Raw genomic sequence first — 19,267 nt, forward strand, 5'->3', positions numbered from 1 at the left:
ATTGGGGTACCCGAACAAGGTGAAGATACTGTGCAGTGCCTTGATTACCATCGTCGAGGTCATATCCGGTCAGGCAATAGCAAAGGGGTACCTGGAGAACTCAACCACCACTGTCAGGAAGAAGGCATTCCTATTTGTGGTGGGTAGAGGGCCCTTCAAATCGACACTGAGCCATTCAAAAGGGTGTGTGGCCGATGTTACTTTTTGGGTCGGTAGAACTGCAGATTACATTCAGCGCAGATCTGACAGCGTCTGGTCATGGACCTGACGTCCTCAACAGAGTACGGAAGGTTCCGAGACTTGATGAAGTGGTATAACCTTGTGACTCTGAAGTGGCACAGACTGTCGTGGAGGGTCTGGAGGCGGTCAAGATGCGCCTAGCGCACGTCCCCCGGGATAGGGCTTCTGGGGAATCGTTGAGTTTACCAGGTCAGTACAAGATGCTGTAATTATAGGTGGAGAGATCGATCTTCCTCCTAAGAATCTTGTCATTTTTGATTTTACCCCACTGTTTAATATTAAACATGAAGGCCACGGCCCTCTGGTCAGTCAGCAGGGTAAACCGTTTACCAGCCAGGTAATGTCGCCAGTGGCGCACCGTCTCAACAATCGCTTGGGCCTCCTTCTCGACCGAGAGGTGACGTACCTCGGGACCATCCAGGATGCGGGAGAAAAATGCTACTGGCCTGCCTGCCATCAAGGAATTGGAATTTCTGACCCATTGAGTGGTAAATCTATGTAATTTGTTGCTGTGGTGGCCAAGTCATTGGAAATATTTGAGACAGAGGTAGGTAAATTGATTATGAAGGGAATTGAGGATCACAGTGAGAAGGCAGAATGTGGTTAAAAAGGATAGTTAATCAGCCATGATGAAATGGTGGGGCAGATTCACTGGGCCAAATGGGCTATTTCCGCTTGTACATCTTATGGTCACGGTCTAAGATGTAGGGATATTTGCTGTGAATTGCAAGTTTAATTCACAACTTCTCTTATAATAAAATAATTTGTGTCCAGACTGAGGCAAGGTAGCACTTTTGGTATGGATTGATCTATAACAATATTAAATACTATAAGACTAGCGAGCAGAATTAGGCCATTTGGCCCATATTTGCTCAAATTGTAGCTGATCCATTCTTCCTTTCAACACCATTCTCTTGCATTCTTCCTGTAATCTCTAATACCCTAACTAATCAAAAACCTCTACTTTAAATATCCCCAATTACTTGGCTTCCACAACCATCTGTGGCAACAAAGTCCACAGATTCACCACCTTTTGGTTGAAGAAATATCTCCTCATCTCTGTTCTAAAGGGACAACATTTTGTTCAGAAGTTGTACCCTCTGGTCCTAGACTTTCCCCATGACTGGAAACGCCTTCTCTACGTTCACTCTATTCAGCCCTTTTATTTGGGTAGAATTCAATGAAATTCAATCCCCACCCCCTCATCCTTCTAAACTCCAAGATAGATATAGCAATGGAGGATGGAATTTGTACCTGAAAGGGTGTGTGCTAGGTATGTTGGAAGGACAAGGGTAAAGACAGTGAATGGCGGGATCCTAGGAGTTACTGAGGAATGGAGGAACCTTGATGCACAAGTTCAGAGATCTTGAAAACAGCAGTACAGGTGGATAAAGTTGTTGAAAAGGCTTGTGCTTTCAACTTGCCTTCCTCAGTCTGAAAATAAAATATGAAAACAGGGAGGTTATATATAAAATGTTACTTGGGTCACAGCTGAAGTGCTGTGTACATTCTGTTGCCACACTATGGAAAGGATTCCTCTGGAGAGGGTGTAGGAGAAATCAACCAAGATTGTGAGGGCCTGGGTTAGAATGTTTCAGTTGTGAAGAAGTAGACTGAATTTGTTTTCCTCAAATCCGAGAAGGTTATGTGGGGATCTAATAGAGGTATCCAAAATTATGAGGGGCTTGGGTAGAAAGTTTCTCCTCAAAAAAGTTGTGTGACCAGAGAGGACACTACGTAAGATTTAGAAGACGCTGAGATGAGAGTTTATTGCCATATACCCAAGTACAAGGTACAGATGTAATGACATTTTTGCTTGATACACAAGTATGCAAGATACACAAAGTATCAAGATGCACCAAGATTGGCCTGCTGAGTGTAGTGGTTAACGCAACGCTGTAACAGAGCCAGTGACCAGGGTTCAAACCTGATGCAGTCTGTAAGGAGTTTCTACATTCTCCCAATGTCTGTATGGGTTTCCTCTGCATGCTCTGGTTTCTTCCCACTGTTCAAAACATACTGAGGTTATAGGTATTTGGATATAATTTGGCAGCACAGGCTCGAAATTAAAACTCCTGCTCCTATGATGAGCTTGTCAACTTTATCCACTTTGCTGCTAACTTTCACCCTGACTTCAAATTCATTTGGTCCATCTCTGGCTACACTCTCCCCTTTCTCTATTTTTCTGTCTCTATCTGTGGAGACCAACTCTACAGATTTTTTCTACAAACCTACAGTTACTTCGTCTATACCTTTTCTCACGCTGTCCCCTGTGAGAATTCTATTTCTTTCTCTCAGTTCTTCTGCCTCCATTGCATCTACTCCCATTACAAGGACTTCGATTCTACCAATCCAAGATTTTCTAAAAAAAATGTAGCTTCCCCTATTCTGCTATTAACTTAGCCCTCTCCCACATCTCCTCTTTTTCCTGCATGTCTGCCCTGGCCCCCTCTGCCCCGATACACAGCAACACAGGATTCCCCTTGTCCTCACCTAACACCCCACAAGTCGTCATATTTAATGTATTATCTTGTACAATTTCCATCACCTACAACTTGATCCCACCACCAGACACATCTTCCTCTCTCTGCCTTGTCTGCTTTCTCCAAGGACCACTCCCTCCAGGACTCCCTTGTCCACTCATCCCTTCCCACTTGCCATCCCCTTGGTACCTATCCCTGTGACTGCAAGAAATCCTACACCTTATCCCTCACCACTATTCGGGGCCCAAAACAGTCATTCCAAGTGAAACAACGCATGAATCTACTGCATCTGATTCTCCTGTTGTGGCTTCCTCTACATGTGAGAGATGAGATACAAACTGGGAGATCATCTCGCTGAGCACCTTAACTCTGTCCACTGAAGTAACATGGCCTCGTGCTTTGTAAAACAGAGGCTACCCAGAGGAGGTTTAACATTTAATATTCTGTCTGGGCACTCTCCAACCTGACGACATTAACATTTACTTCTGCAGTTTCTGTTAAATCCCTCTGTCTCCTTTTCTCCACCTCCCCACCCTGTTCCCTTCCCTCTCCATTCAGAGAGATAATCCCTCCCCCATCATTTAACTTTTTCTCTCCTTCTCCTTTCCTCTCCCTCTCCTTCTCTTCCCCTCACCCTCTCCCTCTATCCCTCTCCCTCTATCCCTCCCCCTTCCTCATGTTGTGTGGCCAGGTACACCAACAGATCTCGATCAAATGTGTTCGACTTCATTTCCGATGGCTGGAGGTGGCAGCTAAAGAAAGCCAGGGGTTGCCGATGATCATTGACGGACTGTTTGAGAACTGCACCCACTGCTGTATCAGAGGCGTCTGTGGTGAGCTCTAGGGCGACAGTGAGATTAAGTTGCACGAGCATCGCATGACCAGAGCAGATTCCAACGCAAACTCTGCCTCTCTGATCCAAGTAACTTTGTGCTTTGTGGTTAGGAGTTGAAATAGTGGGCCAATAATGTCAGCAGCTGCCAGAATGAAACTGTGATAGAAATTCACCGTGCCCAAAAATTTCTGAACTCCTTTCAGGAAATTTCTGAACTCCTTTCAGGAAATTTCAGGAAAGCACGTAAGGCATCCACTTTGGTGGATAAGTGAAACATATCTTCTGCCCTAGGAAATTGATGGTGGTTCTGCCAAACTGGCATTTGCTAGTGTTGATGTTGAGTCCAAATTCATCTAGCTATTAGAATTCAAAAAGCCTGAAAGGAGTTAAAATTGGTGTTTTGGGAATGCCATCTGAATGGACTTGAATTTGATGATATCCCTTGACGAGGTCGACCTTGTGCAGGCAGGCAGTGAAATCCTGTATATGCGGAATAGGGTATCTATCAGGTGTAGTTATATTGTTGAGCCTGCAGTAGTTGCCGTAGGGTCTCCACCCACCAGTGTTCTTGGGCACCATGCATAATGGTGATACCCAGGGGCTGTTGGAACACCGAATGATGCCCAATTCCTCCATGGCAGTAAATTCTGCCTTGGCCTGCTGTAGTTTATCTGGCAGGAGACAACGACCTGCCGTAAATCAGCGGGTCCAAGGAGTTAATGTAATGGAACAGGCCATGGGCTGTTGTTGAGGAATTGAATTTAGGAGAGAACACACCAGGAAATTCATTGAGCAGGGCTTCATAGGTGTCAGTGCGTAGAGTGCACCCCAAATAGGGAGACATCATTTGCTGCTTATCAAAGGGTATGTTTGGAAAGCAGTAGCGTTGACTAGTTTCTTTCATTTAACGTCACGTGGGCCTGTAGGAAATCTGCACCCAAGATGGGCTGTGCAACGGAAGCCAAAATAAAATTCCAATGGAACACTGCCTCTCCTATCTTAACTGAGACGCATCATGTGCCAAAGCTGGGGATGGAAGTCCTGTTCGCAGCTTGAAGGGCAAGTCCCTATTGCTTGTGCATCTTTTGAAGTATATCGGTGGGAGCAAATTGAGCTCAGCATCTCTGTCTTCAAGAAATTTGTGTATATAAGCATCATCATGAAGACAGAGGAGGCCAGTACTCGTGCCAGCTGCCGAGGCCACTACCGGCAGCTGACTTTGTTGTTTCCGACAACTATTCAGGCCTGCCACTGCCGCCACGGTAGCCACTCGAGGGCACCATCTATGGGCATTTTACCCCCACTGGCATTGCTAAAAACACCATTCTCGGTGCCTGTTGATACATTTGTCCCTTTATGTTTGAACTACAACTATGGGTGGTACGCAGGGCACGGGAGATGTCTCTATTTGTGGGCAAACTCTTGCCTTGGCGTGCGGTAGAGTCTGTCAGCCACCCGGGCCACGTAATGGAGATGGCTGAAATCCGTGTTTGCTATTGGCATGAAGATGTGACCCTGGAGCTTCGCAAGGAATAAGGTCTCAAAAAGAAAACCATTAAAATGACCATCTGCTAGCCTGAGCATTTCATTCATTAAATCGGGCAGATTCCTGTTGCTTAGCCCCTCCACATTCAAAAGCTGCATGCCTCGGGGGTGTCCAATAAATTCACTTACTTTAGCCAAAACTTTGTGTCTTCAGCTGTTATTCCATGAAGGTGGAGCTGGGTCTCAGCTTAGATCAGCCATACTCAAGGCTGGTGGACCCAGAAAGGGGGCAAGTGAATGCCTACTGCGTTAACTGCAGCTGTTGTTGTGTCCATGTTGACTGTGGATTCAAGCTTCGGCTGAATCTTGCAGTTGGGGTCACCAATTGTAGTGAATACTCCAGTCGAGCTACTAAATGAATACACCGGACACAGTGTTAGTCAGCAAAGATGCTTTATTTGAATTTACCTCCTCTTTTAAATCCCTCCCTGCCTGAACCCACGGGAACGAAAGTGACATTGCCCCATGCCTGCTAGTCACCTGAAGGGCACATGTCTTAAAGTAAAGATGAGAGGTGTCCTGCGCCATCTTGAAGGTGAGTACCCAACTCTCCATTGTGCTGCGACCCAGCCTGCAGCACTGTGCACAGCCCCCCCCCTCCCCCCCAACAGCTAGATGAGTGAGCGGCGACCAGGCCAGCAGCACTGCTTGGCAAGCTGCATGGGCGACGGTTCATCCCATTGTGCTATGCAGCTGCTCAGCCCACTACATCATCATAAATGTGGAAAGTAAGAGTCTTTGAATGAGTCTAAGTCTGCTGTTTAGGAGTCTGATGATGAATGGGTAGCAACTGTTCCTGAACCTGGTGGTACAAGTCTTGTGGCACATATACCTCTTTCCTAATGGCAGCAGTGAGAACAGAGCATGTGCTGGGTGGTGTGGATCCTTGATGATTGTTGCTCTTGTCTGATGGTAGCACTCCATGTAGATTTTCTTGATGGTGGGAAGGTTTTTACTTGAGATGTATGAGTTTCTGCTTGGGTATTGGTGCCACCATTCCAGGGCATGATGCAGCCGGTCAACACACTTTCCACTACACATCTGTAGAAGTTTGCCAAGGTTTTCTATGTCATATCGAACTTCTGCAAACACCCAAGGAAGTAGAGATGCTGAAGTGCTTTCTTCACAATGACACTGGTATGTTGGATCCAGGCTAGGTCCTCCAAGATTATGGCTCATAACCTTTGATCCCAACAATCATTTGGATTGTACATCTCTGGTTTTAACTTCCTAAAGTCTACAATCAGCCTCTTGATTTTGGTGACATTGAGTGAAAGGTTGTTGTTAGTACACTATTCAGCCAAGCTTTCAATCTCCTTTTTGTTTGCTAACTCATCTCCCCTATTTATACAGGCCACTGCTATGGTATCTTCAGCAAATATGTAAACAGTATTGTACTGAGGTGTAAAGCGAGTAGAGCAGGGGGATAAGAGCACAGCTCTGTGGTGTTCTGGTACTGATGGAGATTATGGAGGAGATGTTATTACTAATCCACACTGATTAGGGTCTAGAGGTGACAGAAGCTTGAATAATTGTGGTATTTGGTCTTTACAGGTGGAATGCCATCCTTATTTTAACCAAAACAAGCTGTTGAAGTACTGCCAGCACAACAACATTGTTCTGGTGGGCTACAGTCCCTTGGGAAAATTAAACTATTCAAAGTTGTAAGTACTTTGTAACCAACAACCTGAACTCAGGGTTTACTGTAATTTGATAGTCTCATGAATCATTTATTGTATTCGGTGCTCTGGATACAGCCTCCTCTACTTTGACGATACTTGATGGAAACTAAAACATCATTTTGTTGAGCACCTTCGTTCTATCCGCTGCAACAGCATGAACTTCCCAGTGGCAAATTACTTCAGTTCCACACCTCATTGCTACACTGGGATGTCCGTTGATGGCCTCGTGTACTGACAGGTTAAGGCCACTTGTAAATTGGAGGAATAACACTGTATAGTATATTCTATCTCTGCAGTCTCCAACCAGATGGTATTAATATTGACCTCCAATTTCCATTAACATCTCCCCTAGTCTCCCACTTCTCCCCCATCCATCTGACTTCCTTTCTCCAGCTCCCCACCACATTTCCTTCCTTATCCTATCAGAGAACTATCTTTCTCGGCTCCTTCTTCCCCTCCTACCTGTATTCACCTAGCAACTTCTTGCCTGTGCTCCTCCATTTTGTTCCCCTAACCACCACCAACTTATTCTCATTCAACTGCCTTTTACTTACCCTGGATGCTGCATGACTTGCTGAGTTCCTCCAGATGTTTATGTCCTGCTTGGTATTAACTATATTGTTTGACATCTTCTGTGATCTTTAAGATTCAAGATTCCTTTTTCATGTACACAAAATACACCACATTTAATTTCCTTTGTTCTCCCCATAAAAGCACTCAAAGGGGTGTCTCTAGTCCAGCACCTCTATCTAGATGAGAAAGAGAAGTATCAATATTTGGTATCAGGTTTTTAAGGTCAAAAATTGCACATAGATGGTCAACAGGAGAGTTTCCCATTGTGGAGTGTGGGTAGTTCTTATTTTGTAGCAGATGGGCTGAAGTAACGGAGGAGTTGCAGATGTTACAATAAACAAATGTGTGATGTAGAGCATCTTGGGTCATGTATTCAGTCACACATAGAATCAAAAGCCAAGACTTCATACAATCTGGTTTACTGTGAGTCAGATCCAGTGAGAATGGATTTGTTGGGAAACTCTGGGAATTTGTAAGCATAAGCTATAAATCTATGAAGCTACAAATCTGGGTGACTGATATTTAGTTGTGGGACATGGGACACTGTTTGCCAGAGCACCAAGAAGCCTCATCAACACTGATATGAAATCTGCCATTGCCTTCTGTATGCCAGCACAAACTAAGGCCAATTGCAGAAAATACACACTTAAAATAAAGATCCCAGACTTTTTAACCTGTCAGAAAACTTGTGATCTACTGGGCTGCCCTCCTAGATGTTTTTGAGATCTTGACCCCCTGCCTGAGCACCTCAAAGCTTAAGAACACTATGACCCCACAGGAAGGGCAAGCAAACAAATACCACCATCATCCACATGGATATGTTCTTCGTTCGCCCAAGCAGAGGATCAAGCCCAAAACAGTGCCCTAAGTTCCACACCCTTGATTTGGGAAGATAATTCCAGACGGACAAAGGGAATAAATTTAAAACTGAGCTTAAAGTTTCCTTGAAGAAATGCAAGATCCCTTTCAACTAGATCACAATTCTCCCAAATGGAGAAGGAAAACTTGGAACACGATTGGGAACCTTGAGGTTGTATGTTGAACGACAGAGCAATGAAGAGAATGTTTGCGACCTTGGTCGGTGAGGGCATTGAATAAAAGTATTGGAACATCATGTTGAAGTAATGCTAGATGTTGATGAGACCACACTTGGAATATTGTGTCCTGTTTTGTGATAGGAAGGATATTATACAGTTGGAAAGGGTACAGAGGAGGTTTACAAAGTGGATTCTAGGAAATTCAGATGCCATGAATGACTGGAAAAACCTGGCTGTTTTTCTCAGAGCAGGAAGTGGAGAAAGGATTTTATTGAGGCCCATAAAATCATGAACATGCTAGAGAAACTTAGCAGGTCACGCAACATCCATAGCACATAAAGGATACTGCATGACCTGCTGAGTTTCTCCTGCACACTTGTGTATTGCATTCAATCTCAGAATTTGCAGACTTTCTTGTTGAACCCTTTAAAACCATGACGGCCATATACAAGGTGAATAGTGATGGTCAGTTTCTTAGAGTGGGAGAATGTCAAAAAAGAGAAAGTATATCAGCTAAGGGGTGGGATTGAGATGTAAGGGGACAGTTGTTCGCTCAGAGGTTGGTGGACATATGGAATGGCAACACTTTGATAATGACACAGATGGGAGGGATTGGAGGGGGTTTGAGCCTAATGAGGTGTGTAGCAGGGCACATTGTTTGGCACAGATGAGCTGGCCCTGTGGGCTTGTTTCTATGCTGTAGGACACCATGATGCACACAAGTCCAGTGTAAACTGTGGCAACAGTGCACCAATTTAAATTGTTCATCCAGCTCCTGCCAGATGTATGGGTCCACATGATCACAACAGTCACATTCGAAAATGAGAGGAAGGAAGTTGTTTTCAATCAGAAGACACTCTAAAAGTTTGAAGGCTGAATCCATGTGCAGAGGTGAGGAGAGAAATGGGAACACTTCTAGTGTCACAGATGTTGTGTCTTTCCTTTGAGCGAGACATTTCTAGTTCCACTTGCTAGTCTCCTTTGCCCTCAAACAGGGTCACCCAGATGACCTCCACCCTCTCCCTCCTCTTTCTCTCTCTCTCTCTCTCACTTCCCTCTCTTCATTATTGTCTCCTTAATTTGTTAAGCAGTTGGGTTTGTGTGTATTCCTGGGCACACTTGCCTCACTCTATCCATTCCCCACCTCACAGATTTCCGCTTTTCAGCTTTCAATTTATTTCTTTTCTATTTTCACAGCTGCTTCCTAAAGTTTTTTTTAGGCAGTTCCTAATTTTGCAATAATAGGAATTCCCACAAATTCATGGATAAATCGTCCCTTTTCTGCCCAGCTTGAAACTCTTTATTAGGAGCGAACATTCTTGCTCAATTTTGTTAAGTGCCTTGTATCACTTGAAATAAAAGGAAAGACATTCACTGTCATTTATAGTGTGAGGGAGGGCTGGAAAGATTTTGAGTACCCTCATGATCTTTCTAATTTCACTTCTCAATACAGTGTCAGTCCAGAAAAACCCATCCTTCTGAATGACCCGGAACTGAAGAAGATTGGTGATAAACTTCATAAATCTGTAGCTCAGGTGGTGCTCCGATACCAAGTGCAACGGGGTGTGGTGGTTATTCCAAAGAGTTTCAATCAAGGACGCATGAAGCAGAACATGGCGGTAATGTTTTTTTTTCATATTTGCACAGTTAAATTTTGGGACAACAACTGATCGTTCATTAGTAAAATGTACAATTCAAGTGCAAAATGTGGCAGATGTTAGAAATCTAAAATAAAATGCACCCCACTGGAGGAATTCAGTGGGTCAAGTAGCATCAGTGGGAGAAAAAGGAATGGTCAGCTTTTCAAATCCGAGCTCTTCGTCAAGACTTGAAAGATTCCAGCCCAAAACATCAGTCTGTTTCTCCCACTGATGCTCCTCAGCCTTCTGAGTTCCTCCAGCAGATTCATTTTTCTGTGCTCCATGTTCCAGTCTCTCCTGTGTGTCTGAAATTTAAAAAAAAGACTGCTGGGAACATTCAACTGATCAATATTTTCTATAAATTAACATTCAGTAAGATGACCTTTCATTCGAACTTGTATTTATGTAGCTCCTTCCACAAGGATTATAATGTTAGACTCATCAGCACACAGTACAAGCAGCAAGAGTATAATTTTGGACTTTCGTTTTGACACATTTGTGGCTGAAGAGCCTTTATTGTTCTGTTCTGTGCTCTATGCTCTGACTATTGAGCCAAATAGCCTTCTCTACTGTATAATTTACCAACAGAGTTACTTGTAAGGTGAAGTGTTAAATGATCAACATCCTTGTGTGCAAATCACAATGTGTGTATTCCTGGGCACTTCCACATCTGGCTGAAACAGAATATCCTGGTGTTGTTACAGATTTTTGATTTTGAACTGACTAATGAAGAGATGAAAACCATTAACGGATTAAACAAGAGCATCCGATACGTAACTCTTGAACAGTAAGTAAAGATATAATTGATGTTTTGTTCCTTCAATGACGAAGATCTCTCTGAACAGGGCAATCTGAGGTTTATTCATCACCGACAGTTATTGGATGTTTTGATAAAAGTGAGTTTTTATTATTACACACATTGTAAAACAGTCACTGTTGCAAGAAAGAAAGTGATATTACCAAAGCACAAACAGTCTTTTTTGTCGTGCATGAGCAGTTCATGATTAGTTTAAAACTGGGAGATTCAGAAGTTGGGAAGAAACTGTCTTGAACCTAGTGTTCAGGTCTCCGTGCCTTCTTCTTGAAGGCAACAGTGAGAAGAAGTGCTGTCTAAGGCGGTGGGGGTCCTTTATGATGTTGGGTGCCTTCTTGAGGCAGCACCTTGCGTAGATGTCTTCACTGTTCAATTTTATTATAGTTTTGATTTCCTTGTCACTGGATCTCTGAATTTCCCTTCTCTCCCTCTGTGAGCATTGACATAAAATTGAATTATTCTGATGTATTCTCATGCCCCTGCTGGAGTTTCATTAGCTTCTTCAGTGCCCTGGACCACACATGTCAAACGCTGGCCCGCGGGCCAAATTTGGCCCACGATATAATTATATTTGGCCCGCAAGATGATATCAAAAATGTATTAGAGGTGGCCCGCTGGCCGCCGTGCTAGTATAGCACATGCACAGTAACCGCTGTGTCCCAGGGTGAGAGAAAGAGAGAAAAATCCTGGTCCTTGAAAAGTAGTGGTGGGTGGTTTTATAAACGCGGTGTCGTGTCCCCCGCCCACCCCCCCACCGCAGCGCGGCCTGGCCGGTGTCAAGGGAAGCCAAGACCGCTTCCCAGCGCCCGGAACCCCAGTGGCACAGCGTTTCTTGGAGCTGCAGATGGAGTCGGGACGCCGGAGGGAAGATTGGGGCTCCCCGCCGGGCGATGGGGGCGCCGGCCGCCCTGCGCCTTCCCACCAGACCAGCGGTGGGTGCCCGGAGTACACGTGGAGAGCGAGGCTGGTCGGGCAGGTAGGGTGGAACCCCCCCGCCAATCTCGGGAGTGGCATGGGCTGGATCGGGATTAGCCGCGCTCACCTGCTCCTCCACCGCTGACCGGGATCCCAGCGCGGTCCTGAGCGCGGAGACTGCCCTGGAAAGGTCTTGGGACATCGGCACGGAAAGAAGAGCAGGGTCCGTAGAACATTACAGATCAGAAACAGGCCCTTCGGCCCTTTGACTCTACCTCGTGAAAACCCAACACTGGAGAAACTCAGCGGGTTAAACCGTATCCTTTATCCAGCAGAGAGGTACCTGACAATGTTTGGCCCTTGATCCCCCTCATCAATGTATGAGCGAAAGTCTGTGGTTCTCGTAAAAACACCAGAAGGGAGAAACTCAGCAGGTCAAAGGGGGTCCGGGAGAAACTCAGCAGGTCAAAGGGGGATCCGGGAGAAACTCAGCAGGTCAAGGGGGGTCCGGGAGAAACTCAGCAGGTCAAGGGGGGTCCGGGAGAAACTCAGCAGGTCAAGGGGGGTCCGGCAGAAACTCAGCAGGTCAAGGGGGGTCCGGCAGAAACTCAGCAGGTCAAGGGGGGTCCGGCAGAAACTCAGCAGGTCAAGGGGGGTCCGGCAGAAACTCAGCAGGTCAAGGGGGGTCCGGCAGAAACTCAGCAGGTCAAGGGGGGTCCGGCAGAAACTCAGCAGGTCAAGGGGGGTCCGGCAGAAACTCAGGGGGGGCCTGACCTCGCCAGGACCGTTGCCCATTCCCCCTCCCTGCCACAGGCCGACCCGCGACTCACGGTGACGGGGCCGCTGATCCGCCGAGATCCCGCCCTGCAGCGAGAGCCGATGCCCCCGCACTGTCGTTGTCCAACCCGATCGCCCGCAAACCCCGCCCTCCCGCACACAGGCCTGAGTAAGGATTATGAACTTTAATCTCAGGATAAAACGATCTTCCAATAGTTTCATGTCACAGTGATAAATATATTCCTGGTTAAAAATGGTCCTGCACCTGGATACAAGCTCATTAGGCATAAAACTTGAAAAGTGTGTAAATCAAAGGATATCAGTACCAATGGAAAAAGGGCATGGCAAATAACCCTGCTAGAGTTCATGCCCACAATCAGTCACCCATTTGATTGTTTCAGGAATCATGTTATTCTCCCACATTCTCAATAGCCCTCAGATTTTACTATTCGACAGCACACTAGCAACATTTGACAAATCCTCTATAGAGAAATATTATTTATTGAATATTTTATTTCTCATTTGTTAATGCTTCTGGAAAGAGTTTATCCAAAACTATTATTAAACATTTATTTTAATAAGAAAAAGTTTAACATTACATATGTTGAAAGAAGAGAAAACATGCAGATGTTGTTGAAAATTTTCAATAAATATTTAGTCGGCCCTCGACTTAGTCCAAGTTTTTAATTTTGGCCCTCCGTGAATTTGAGTTTGACACCCCTGCCCTGGACGGTCATTGGCCTCCCTTTTTATTTTCTATGTGGTCAATACAATTCTATTCTGTTCTGTTCATAAAAGACACACTGATGAGTTTCTTGTTCCTCTGGAAAGGTATGACCAGGAACTTCTGACCTTGACCCTTATTTGGTCCTTCACAGCAGCTATCCAACTTTTTTCAGCTGTATCCCCTCCACCGGTCTTGACTCAAAGTTTATGGGGGTTCCCCCCTTCCCTTTGAAGCAGTCAAGGTTTGGTTAATTCCATACTTCTCTCATACCAACTACATAAAAAGCATAAAAATGTTTGTTTTGTGAGATGAAAAGAAAATGAGGTTTTTACTTAAATGTGCTGTGGCCCTCTTTGGGGTGCGGAGGGGTGCCGCATAGGGCCCGATTGAGAATGGATGGTTAACAGCTCAGGCTCCCTGTTCCTCAAATTAGTTCAAAGTTCAGAGTTCTTTTCAAAATACATGCATAATATCACTTACAACCCTGAAATACTTTTCCTGTGGGCCTGGTAGATTTTCTACTCATCAGTAGTGCAAAAAAAACTGTACTGAATAAAATGTACATATACAAGAGAGAAATGTAAGCAAAAAATGAAGTGAAAACAAACTGACTGTGGAATACAGAGAACGAATATTCAATAGTAAATAATATGCAAAGTAAGTCCTTAAAAGAATCCCTGGTCAAGTTTCTTGTGGGAGTCTGATGTGGAGGGCTATGAACTGTTCCTGAACCAGGTGGTACAGTCTTGTGGCACCTATACCTCCCTCCTGATGGCTGCACTGAGAACAGGGTGTGCCCTGGGTGATGTGGATCTTTGAGGATTGCTGCTGCTCTTCGACAGCAGCATTCCAGGTAGAGGTTCTCTACGGTGGGGAGAGTTTTGCCTGTGATATATTGGGCTGTGTCCACTACCTTTTACAGGGCTTTCAATCCAAGGTATTGGTGCTACCATACCAAATCCTTGGTGGAGACACTCATCCACAGCTGTTTTGATAAAGTCTGTAATGACCCAGTTGTGATCATTCAGCTGAGTTCTTCAACACCACCCAATCCACTTTCTTGATGCATTTCTTTATCCGTTCTTCAGCCTCCCATGACCACCTTCTGGCTGTCTTGATCTCTAGAGCCTCTCTTTTTAGACTCTGTCTGCATGCAGGCAGAAGAAGCACAGCCAGGTGATCTGCTTTCTGTGTAGCAATGATCTAGTGTGCTAAGACCTCTGGTACAGCAGGTTACATGCCGGGGGTAATTGGGCAGGTTTTTCTTGAGACAGGCCTGGTTAAAGTCACTGACTAAGATTTATAATGTGTCAGGGTGGTCTGTCTCTACTGACCAGATCATACAGTGTCTGTAATTAACATAGAGAGGGATATAAACTCCAGTAAGAATCCTTGATGAGAACTCTGGGGAGATAGAAAGGTCTGTATTTAATCGAGATTTGCTCTAAGGCAGTGGAGCAGAAGGTCCATGTGGCATCCCCCACCCCCCCCCACTCCCCTCCACCAAGGATATTAACTTACCCTTTGTTCAAATATTTGGAATATTATTGACCTAAATGCAGTGAAATTCACTGAAAGCCAATCGCACAAAGTCAAGTGGCAGCTGCAGGTTTGACCTGGAACTTTGGTAATTATTCAAATTTGTGAGAATCTCAAGAATGGAGGTTGAATGTCTGCAAACTATTCTTCTGAATAGTTCCTGGTGCCCACTTCTTACTTCCTCCAACAGCTATCTTGGGAAGCTCGGGATGTCAAAAGAACCACTCAAAGCCTTGACTCGTTTTAGAAATAGATCCGTTTATGACAAAGTCTTTGCTTTGCTAAATTGGCACACAAGATACCTGCCTTTCCTGAAGATTGAACAAAGAGGAGCTGGAGGGTCTCAGCGGGTCAGGTAGCATCCATGGATAGAAATGGTCAGTCAACATTTTGACTCAGGATCCTTTATTGAGGCTATCATAGGAGGGGAGATACCAAGTATAAAAAGAAGTGATGGAGTACTGGACAAGAGAAAGTGGAAAGAAAGCTCGTGGAGAAGACAAGATAGCAGGAAATCTGCAGAGATAAGTGAGAATTGGAGTAGAATCAGAATTTATTATCATGAACATGTCACGAAATTTGTTGTTTTGCGGCAGGCATCAGTACAAATATTTATAATAACAATCTTATAAAATACATAAAAATAATGCAAGAAAAAGTCAAAAAGGCAGTGTCTGTGGTTCATTCAAAAATCTGATGGCAGCGGGGAAGAAGCTGTCCTTGTGCTGCTGTGTGCTTGTCTTCAGGCTCCTGAACTTTTTCTCCCCAGTGGTCACAGAGTAAAAGGGCGTGGCCTGGGTGGTGGGGGTCCTTGCAGAGGCCACTTTCTTAATATTGCCACTTCTTGTAGATGTCCTCGATGGAATGAAAATTGGTGCCCCTGATGTCAAGGCCAAGTTAACAATCTTCTGGAGTTTATTTTTCTTGACCTGTCTGTTGGCACCTCCATACCAGACAGTGATACAAACTAGCCAGAATGCTCTCCATTATACACCCGTAAAAGTTTTCGAGTCTTCGGTGAAATAATGAATCTCCTCAAACTTCTCAAAAGTAAATAAATGAACTGGATAATGGTGGGGGTTACCGAAATTTAGCCCTCAACACATTGGGGAGATGTGTTGTTCCTTAAGTTTACATGGGTAGGAGTGGTTGAGGAGTTAAAATGGTTGTCAGCTTGGACCCACAGACTGAGAGCAGATGCTGCACAAAGCAGTCACCCGATCCAAGACTCTCCACCTTCTCTTCATTCACTCAAGATTCAAGCACTTGTGTTCATCTTTCCCTTGCTCTCTTTAGTCTCGGTTGTAATTGCAATGACTATCCTAGTGTGATGGCATTGTTTTAGTGTTCATGTGTCCCTCTTCTTCTCCTTCTCTCCACCCCCATTCTCTACCCCTACTCTATCCCAGAGAGAACTGTAGGCTTTTTAAAGACCATGTCAGAGGTTGGGATTGATTCTAGATCACTGGAATCATGATTTAGCAGCTCAACCAGTTGCACCACTGTGCCAACCACCTAAAATTTCCTTCTGTCCACCTCTTCAAGATACTGATTCATTGGGGCAAAGCAGTCCCAATATGGTCACCCTCTTGCACCCAAATTATTATCATTATTTAACCTGTGGAAACTTGGTTCCCCCAGTCTACTGGGAAACGTATGTCAATATAATTTCTGTTTTGCTGATGACACATGTACTCTCTCTCCAAAAGGGTAACCAAAAACTGGGTGCATATTTTGAGAAGCAAAATGTAAAGGGGCCCTAAGTAGAAACACAGAAATACTGAAGGAACTTGGTGGGTCTCACAGCGTCCATAGAGGGTAAAAATGTTTTACTGACATTTTGGGCCTGAGCCCTTCTTCAAGGCATGAGCAAAAACCAGACAGGCATCCAGGGCTGGTGCTAAGGGGTAGGGGGGGCATTCACAGGCATTGCCCCCCAAAAAGTTATTGTGCCCCCCCCCCACCCACATCACTAGAGTCACTAGGGTCAACATGTGATATAAGCACGCATGTTTATGCCTTCTGTCAGAGGCAGGGGGAAGTGTGATGGCAGCACACTGAGAGTCATGGCAGGTAAGGCACCCTCCCCTGCTGAGTCTTCGAACGTCAATTTGTGCCCCCTTCCCCACCCCCACAGTCACCCTAATGCCCTCTATTAGACTTGTTCTGACACTCTCCCTGCAGGCATCTGTATTAAAAGATGGGTGAAAAGGGAGAAATGATAGGAGGAGGAGCACAGACCAACATACAAAAGGTCTTAACATGTTAAAAAGGGTAGGAGAGAGGAAAGCAGAGTTCCTTCAGCACTTCTGTTTTTAATAAACTGTATACATCACCAGTGCGAGTTCAAATCTGTAGGACTTGCCACATGGAAGTTGGTTGGATGGAGATTATCTACCAACTAAAAAGGGGGAATGCCATTGAGTTGGGTAGGAAAAGACTGAAATATCTTTTCCTGCTTTTTACCCCCAGCATTTTATGAGCATTAGCAAGTTTCCTAATTAAGTTGTATTTTCCTTTTTTTACTCCTACATTTAGGAAGGGCTCAGGCCCCAAGTGTCCGTAGTATATCTTGACCTCCTATGGACCCTGTGGGATTGTCTGATTTCCTCCAGCATTTAATTGTATGGAAGGTCTTTCGTTGTGCCCACAAGAGGTATTGCTCATCACCGCAGTATAACCTGATTTTTTTCAAATTTCAGAGAGTGTGAGCAAGAGACGAATAGATGCTCTCATAATGGGAGAGATGTATTGGAACTCTTCCTGCAGAGGCAATGAAAAATCGGCATTTAGGAGGTCTTCCTTGGGTACGGCAGAGTTTGTCATGGAAGTGTCTGTAATGGATGGAGGTGTATCTATGAATGCCTCCATTTTGGGACTCCTGCATTGTGAACTTATTTATAAAGAGTTTATTGTCATACACTTAGTACATCTGCACTGAAATTCTTACTTGCTGCAGCTAAACAGGTACCTGTGGGGTGGAGGGGGGAAATTAATAGTAAAATTAATTGAATTAAAAAAGACAATAAATATATGAAGAGACTGGAGGGTCATCTTCACACACCTATTATTCTATGGTCTATTCAGGGAAAATTCTTATAGCTTTTATATATGTATATATATGTGCACACACATATATTTTGTTTTAATATATAATTTGTGTTTTGTTGTTTCTTAGACTACAAGACCACCCCAAGTATCCATTCCATGATGAATATTAATGAGGTCTGCTTGTGCTTGAGGGATATGCAGATGTGCTAGAATGGATAAGTGCAACAGCACAGGTCAGGAATGTATCCAAGATCTCTGGACCACGATGAATAAAATCCAAGCAGCATTTATGATTTCAATTGAAGTGTAATTTAAATAGTTTTAACTTTAAATTTTTGCTGCCCAATCACCTGTCACATGACCATCTGGATTTGAAGTAGGAGTGGACCATTTGGCCCTTTGAGCTTGTGCCACCATTCAACTCATTCACTGTGGATAATCTTGATTGTAGCCTTTGCTTGTAACCTCTCACCCCTCGGTTATTTGGAATCTATCTATTTCTGCCTTAAAATATTTCTACACTTGCACAACTTTTGAAGGAAGGGAGTTGCAAATACAGTATAACTCCATAATTTGAAATAGTTGGGACCTGGCCTTTGTCAGATAAATACTTTTTTTTTTCCAGAGAACTGGTCATTTTTAAAAAAAAACAACCCAGTAGCAACAGCAAATCACTTGTTACAGTTTTTAAACAACAAGGGAAGGCTTTTAAAGCATTAAAATAATGTTTAATTCTCACCAAAAAAAAATGCTGGCCACTTCTGATCAATGACACCTCCCTACCAAGGCCCCACTCCTGCCTGGCAGCCCGAGGTCCACGTTCCTGCCAGAGCCCGAGGTCCCAGGTCAGTTCAGCTCTGCAAAAAAAATCAGATAGATGAGGATTTCTGATTTGTTTCCAATATCCTTATTTATCTGAAATGTTAAGAATTTTTTGGATAAATGAGGATTTTGGAGAATCAGATTTTGGATAATCCTGTTTTAGTGTATTTGCCATCTCCTAAGAAATGCGTTTGGCCTCATCTCTTTTAAATGGGCAACCCCTTGTAAAGTTGAGGTTATAATGCAAGCTTTAGAGTACGCCAGATTAGCACCAGCAACAACAACCTATATTTAAGCAGCACTTTTTTAATGTGCAAAATATCACAGGAGTAATTATCAGCAAAAATTGGATACTGAACTACATAGGGTATCTTTCTTTCCTTTGGCTTGGCTTCGCGGACGAAGATTTATGGAGGGGTAAATGTCCACGTCAGCTGCAGGCTCGTTTGTGGCTGACAAGTCCGATGTGGGACAGGCAGACACGGTTGCAGCGGTTGCAAGGGAAAATTGGTGGGTTGGGGTTGGGTGTTGGGCTTTTCCTCCTTTGCCTTTTGTCAGTGAGGTGGGCTCTGCGGTCTTCTTCAAAG

The 19,267-nt window shown here is 44.3% G+C and overlaps 2 protein-coding genes across 13 annotated transcripts in view; one reads left to right on the forward strand and one right to left on the reverse strand.

Annotated features, from left to right (window-relative positions):
• The window catches only part of LOC138745850 (ATP-dependent DNA helicase DDX11-like), a 190,721-nt gene that overhangs the window by 89,979 nt on the left and 81,475 nt on the right, over nt 1-19,267 (reverse strand). For 4 of the 7 annotated variants that reach the window (XR_011346552.1, XR_011346551.1, XR_011346548.1 and 1 more), the window contains 2 exons: nt 18,598-18,715; nt 7,340-7,534 (listed from right to left, as the gene is read on the reverse strand). Coding sequence is in view for 2 of the 7 variants with exons in the window: in XM_069903256.1 (XP_069759357.1) it covers nt 18,598-18,715 (118 nt within the window). In the remaining 5 variants the exon portion in view is untranslated. Of the gene's footprint in view, nt 1-5,232; nt 5,455-7,339; nt 7,535-18,597; nt 18,716-19,267 lie in introns of all 7 variants that reach the window. The other 3 variants (XM_069903256.1, XM_069903257.1, XR_011346549.1) reach the window with 2 other exon arrangements.
• LOC138745854 (aldo-keto reductase family 1 member C1-like) overlaps nt 1-19,267 on the forward strand; it is a 52,190-nt gene that overhangs the window by 28,635 nt on the left and 4,288 nt on the right. For 4 of the 6 annotated variants that reach the window (XM_069903267.1, XM_069903265.1, XM_069903262.1 and 1 more), the window contains 4 exons: nt 6,658-6,767; nt 9,849-10,014; nt 10,740-10,822; nt 17,986-18,157. In XM_069903267.1, the coding sequence (XP_069759368.1) occupies nt 6,658-6,767; nt 9,849-10,014; nt 10,740-10,822; nt 17,986-18,028 (402 nt within the window). In that variant the 3' untranslated portion in view covers nt 18,029-18,157. Of the gene's footprint in view, nt 1-6,657; nt 6,768-9,848; nt 10,015-10,739; nt 10,823-17,345; nt 17,389-17,985; nt 18,158-19,267 lie in introns of those variants that run through there. The other 2 variants (XR_011346553.1, XM_069903264.1) reach the window with 2 other exon arrangements.

Source organism: Narcine bancroftii, chromosome 11 (genome assembly GCF_036971445.1).
Source record: "Narcine bancroftii isolate sNarBan1 chromosome 11, sNarBan1.hap1, whole genome shotgun sequence".
NCBI lineage: Eukaryota > Metazoa > Chordata > Chondrichthyes > Torpediniformes > Narcinidae > Narcine > Narcine bancroftii.